Genomic DNA, 5528 nt, shown 5'->3' on the forward strand with positions numbered 1-5528 from the left:
GTCGATGTGTGGAGTAATAGTAGTAGATGCAGGCAGGAGTCGGTCTACTAATCTTGGACGTGATGCCTATATAATGATCATTGCCTGGATATCGTCATGATTATTTGAAGTTCTATTAATTGCCCAACAGTAATTTGTTTACCCACCGTTTGTCATTTTTCTCGAGAGAAACCACTAGTGAAACCTACGGCCTCCGGATCTCTTTCTCATATTATTTGCCTTTGCAATCTACTTTTCCTTTGCTTTTATTTTCAATCTATTAAACCAAAAAATACAAAAATACCTTGCTGCACTTTATTTTATTTGGCGTTTGATCTATCAATATTTACTACACTCTCACGTCCGTTTGCCAACTTCTGGCTTCGTTACCCGAAAGGGATTGACAACCCCTTTTACACTTCGGGTTGCAAGTATTTGTTATTTGTGTGCAGATGTTGTTTACGTTATGTTGCTTGGTTCTCCTACTGGTTCGATAACCTTGGTTTCTTCACTAAGGGAAATACCTACCGCCGCTGTACTGCATCATCCCTTCCTCTTTGGGGAAATACCGACGTAGCTTCAAGCCGCTATCAATCATATTGTTGCATATGTTGTGTATTGATTTGCCGGCACCGTCCTTCTCGATAGGTCCTGCTCCGGAGAGGTTCCAGAGTACCTGTCTGAGGAGCAGTGCTACCGTGTTGATATTCCAGCCAAGCAACCCCCCATTGAGCATTCCGATACAATCCCACTCTCTCGCTCCTGCTCTCTTTTATTGCATCAGGACAACAACGATTCAACTGTTACATGTTGCGGTAGTTGAACTTCCTCTGCATGACCTGTCTTTGCCACATTAATTAGTAAAAACCCACTAGCATGAGTAGGAGTTGTTTGAGCCATGATGTGCCCACTCATTCATGCTTGCTTGTTATGCCTGCTATGCTTAGAGTTGTGTTAGGTCTGATTCATCCGGGATGGATTGGAATGGTGTTGAACATGTCATACCGTTGAGAGTTAAGTGTGTGAACACGATTTGGTAAAGGTAGCGATGAGAGGCCATGTAGGAGTACATGGTGGGTTGTCTCATTGAAACCGTCCTCAGGAACTGAGTTCCGTGTTTGTGATCCAAGACAGTTACTACCACACATTGGAATGCTTAAGTGCCCCTCTCGACTTATTAACCACCTCGATCTCTGTCCAAGAGTTGCAACTAGTTTCTGGCGTTTGTAGGCTATGTTAGTAGTCTACCAAGTGGCACCCGGTACAGGTGGGCTTGAGACATACTAGGCACCATGACCCGGTGTACCAAGTGGCACCCGTTTGGTGGGCTTGGGAACCCCGCACACATCGTTTGGGGCCGTAGTGGAAACCTCGGTCGGACTTCCATGCGGATGGAACCCGAATAGGCGATAAACCTGGAGTAGAGACTTGTGTGGCTAGTCAGGTCGTGGCCGACACCCTCGCTGGGCTTCCGCTTGAAGGTTGCCGAGGACATGTCGTGTAAACGTCGATAAGTGGTGAGAGCGTGTGTGAAGAAGTACACCCCTACAGGGTTATAAATGATCTATTCAAATAGCCGCGTCCGCGGATATGGACTACTTGGAATGCTTACATTGTTCATAGACAAGTTGAAGTGGATACTCTAAAATGCGCAAGATAAGTGTGAGTGCTATGGATGGCCTTCTCGTAGGGAGACGGGAGCGGATCCATAGTGGTGTATTGATATGGTGAATATGTGGACTCGTGTGCGCCACCTCAAAGAAGTTACTGGAAATCGTAGTTCAGGATAGCCACCGAGTCAAAGCTGGCTTGCTGCAGTTAAACTCCACCACCCCCTTTGTTGATACTGATGAAATGTAGCTATTTCTGATGTAAGTCTTGCTGGGTACATTTGTACTCACGTTTTCTTAATTTATGTTTTTGCAGAGAGACTTCAGTCTCACTAGTAGTGTCACGTGGGCTTCGACAATTAGCTTGAGAATCCCAGACAGAGGTCTAATTCCTTTGGAGGGTTTTGTAGGTAGACAGGCTTTCTAGCCTTCTCTCTTTTCAGATGTCTGTACTCAGACATGTTTATGCTTCCGCTTGGCTTGTATGACTTTGTGTGAAGGGTCATGAGACCCGCTGCTTGTAATAAATGCTATGATGGCTCTTCTGGGCCTTTATCTCTATGAGTTGTTAAGTTATGTTGTGATGCCATGTTGTATAGCACATACTTGCATGTTATGCGTACGTGTGACGTGTATTGCTATGTGTGGGATCAGACACCTATTGTTTATCCTTGGTAGCCTTATGGGGAAATGTCCCCTGGTGCTTCCACCAAGCCATGGTAGTTCGCTACTGCTCCGAAACACTCAGGTTGGTCGACATGTATCCTTCTTTGTTCTTGTGTCTGTCCCTTCAGGGAAATGTCATGTTGTTCCTTTAAGTCCTTGTAGCTTGCTACGACTTGGGTTCATACGTTGATGACCAACACATTCATTGCTGGGTTACGTATGCCTGTCCCAATAAGTTTGTGCCACGTTGGGTTCACGACTAGTCATGTCGGCCCGGGTTCTCTGTCATATGGATGCTAGCGACACAATCATATACGTGAGCCAAAAGACGCAAACGGTCCCGGCTCAGGTAAGGCTGCAGCCATGGGAATACCGTGCGTGAGGCCGCAAAGTAATATGATGTGTTACATGCTAGATCGGTGTGACTTAGGATCGGGGTCCTGACACCATGTAACTGCCTGTCCATGTAACACACCTGTTACAACACCTTAAGCAATATATTAGCTGATCCAGCATTTAGCCACTTGTCTGGATAATTCTGAACTTGCTATGTTTCTGAATTGCTTCTGCAACTGTAACTGATCATGGTTTTAAATTCTTGATGATGACATCGCACGGTAGCGGTGGTGCAGCCATTGCCGGTCCTCTTGCAATGGCTGGGACACAGATCCAATGACCACGGCATAACATGGCCAGGCACTGTGCATCGTCACCGCAGCGCAGCGCATCGTGTGTACCGTTCCTGTCGATCTGTCCGTTGATTTTAAATCGGACGAGGGGGGCATGTCATGTCACCATTACTGTCCCTAAAGCCTAAGGCAGTAGGTCTAAAAACATGAGCACAGGAGACTGGCAGGTATGGCCAGTCAAGACTGCAGGCATCAGGTGAAAAATGAACTGCAGGTTTGGAAGAAAAAAAAGAACATGCACATAAGCATCTTGGTATCATCTTTTCTGGGACTTCTTATATTCCATAATTATACACCAATCATTTATTTGGAATCTGATAGTGTACAACAATACTGCAAGTACAGTTCCTTTATCTGTCTACCATTTTTCTGCCTTGAGAAGGTACGTACCAGTATGTATAGATTTCATTTGCAGATAGTGCGCTTCTGGCTTGGATCAGCAGCTAGGCATCGCCATGTTCCTCTGGTGATCTGCTGCCCAGGACGCGGCAGCAGTACTCTCCGAGCGCCCAGATAGGGAAGATATTCCGATACTGGGAGTAGGTGATGGTGCAGTTTCTGGCGAAGATGCCGATGATCTCCTGTGGCACAAAACAGAAAATACCATTCAACAGTCATGAACAAACGCAGACAGACAGCGACCGAATGCCGGATTGCCAGTTAGTTAGTGCCTGGAATCTAAGCAGTTTTGACAGTGGTTTTCATGAGAGTGTCCTTACAAGAGAAAGTTTCACTGCTCGGTTCGCGGAATACTTACTTGCTGAGGGAACTCGCCATCCTCTAGTTGTAGGTTAATCAAAACCTTTGCTGCCCGGTGCAGAGGCCCTGGATCTCTCTCGGCCTGCTCCAACGGAAATTGAAATGCGGATATGATCATATGAATGAGCATGGCGAATACCTCAATGAACAATGCCAAATCGAGGAGAAAAAGAAAATACAAAAACCTGCCCAGCATCAATTAGGGCCAGCATGGCCCAACTGGTGTTGACTACATGGGGGCGCCTTCCTTCAAGTTCGGTGTAAACCTATTTGCAGAAATTAAAAAAAAATGTTCAGATCAGAGAAGTTCTATTTTGCAGAAAAAATCAAAACAATACATGTTGGTTCACTACTGGTTTGATTGATCTATGGAAGCATAACTTTTTTTTGCTGCGCTGTACGTAATATATGTGCCATGTTAAAATGGAGGAATTGAAGACCAGCTCTTTGGACGAACAGCACGATGCTTTTTTTAATGGAGGGATATTATTGCTTGTAAATATATCTCGACATGACTGCTAAGTCTGAGCTAACAGTAAATCAGGGGTTCATACTTATGATCAATCGCGGACTGATCTGTTTCCAGACCGCTGCATACGGACATCCATCAACAGGCATTACCTAGGAACTAGGAAGAAATGAATGTACCTTATCTCTGCATGACAAATAGCTTTCTCCCCAGCCACCAGAAGGAACCTCTTTCGACAACAAGAAGTCGCAGGCCTTCCTGATAGCATGACAGTTCTTGAATGTCCTTCCAGCAGCAACTAATCCCCTCACTGCGTACCATGTCCCATAGGTGAAACAAATAGCCCAGGAGCCATACCTGCAGCAAATAGACAACACAATGAGCAATAATGGCAGCAGTTTCTGTGTTTGAGTGAAGACACCAAAAGGCATCAAAAGATGTCTGTATATTGGACATTCTTTTCATCCGAAACAGAGTTTCAACACTAACCATGAGCCGTCATTTCTTTGAATACTCCCAATGAAGTTTTCAGCTTTATGTATACATTTGTCTATCTCTTCCCTCCTATGTCCAGGGTAGTGCTTTCTGAATGTAGTCAGGGCCTGGATCACTTCTGAAGTACATTCAACAACACTGCCAGTCCGTCCAGTTTAATTACATCTCAGTTCAGTTTCACTTAAAAACAACGAATCGGCATAGTAACAAGAATAGGGTTGTCACATCTTACGGATGATCAATCATTATGTCCCCAAAGATCTCAGAAGGATTGAGAAACTGAACAATTTTAAAAACATGTCAACTTGTAAAACACTATTTACAAAAAGCTAAATGTGTACAGCCCTCATTACAGTTGTAACTCAAAACAAATTCACCACTCACCTCCATCCAGGCATAAGACCTGGTGAGTTCATACGATGCAAAGCCACCATTTCCATTCTGTCAAAAACAATTGAGATGACACTAATTAGTTCCACCCAATTTAAACAGACATATTGCTCGAGAAAATTTTAGCAAACATATATGCAAACAAAAAAGAATCATAGATAAATCTATAAGAGCATAGAGTGTAAGAGAGCTATTGACTCCTATGAGTAGCCTTTTAGAGGTTTGAGAAGGGGATATGCATACCATCCAAGAAAGCAGGCAATTGACAGCATCATAAAGTCTATTGGCTTCTATTGATACGCCAACCATTTTTGGAGAAATCTTTGACAACAACAATGAGGCCTGATGAAAGAAAAGAAGGATTTGCAATAATTTGTTCAACAACAATTCAAATGAATACCACAACAGCACAAACGAATATACTACAACGTTGGGTTACAAAATTGAGAAATATATTTAGGTGGGGAGAGC

The 5528-nt window shown here is 44.0% G+C and overlaps 1 protein-coding gene across 3 annotated transcripts in view; it reads right to left on the reverse strand.

The window, feature by feature from the left end:
• Window positions 1-1819: 1819 nt before the first annotated feature.
• LOC123143717 (cycloartenol synthase) overlaps window positions 1820-5528 on the reverse strand; it is a 14825-nt gene continuing 11116 nt past the window's right edge. For all 3 annotated transcript variants that reach the window (XM_044562680.1, XM_044562682.1, XM_044562681.1), the window contains exons 11-18: window positions 5301-5399; window positions 5052-5108; window positions 4900-4946; window positions 4662-4805; window positions 4352-4529; window positions 3889-3969; window positions 3702-3785; window positions 1820-3525 (exon numbers count right to left, since the gene is read on the reverse strand). In XM_044562680.1, the coding sequence (XP_044418615.1) occupies window positions 3388-3525; window positions 3702-3785; window positions 3889-3969; window positions 4352-4529; window positions 4662-4805; window positions 4900-4946; window positions 5052-5108; window positions 5301-5399 (828 nt within the window). In that variant the 3' untranslated portion in view covers window positions 1820-3387. The remainder of the gene's footprint in view (window positions 3526-3701; window positions 3786-3888; window positions 3970-4351; window positions 4530-4661; window positions 4806-4899; window positions 4947-5051; window positions 5109-5300; window positions 5400-5528) is intronic.

The sequence above is a fragment of the Triticum aestivum genome, chromosome 6D (assembly GCF_018294505.1).
Source record: "Triticum aestivum cultivar Chinese Spring chromosome 6D, IWGSC CS RefSeq v2.1, whole genome shotgun sequence".
Taxonomy (NCBI): Eukaryota; Viridiplantae; Streptophyta; class Magnoliopsida; order Poales; family Poaceae; genus Triticum; species Triticum aestivum.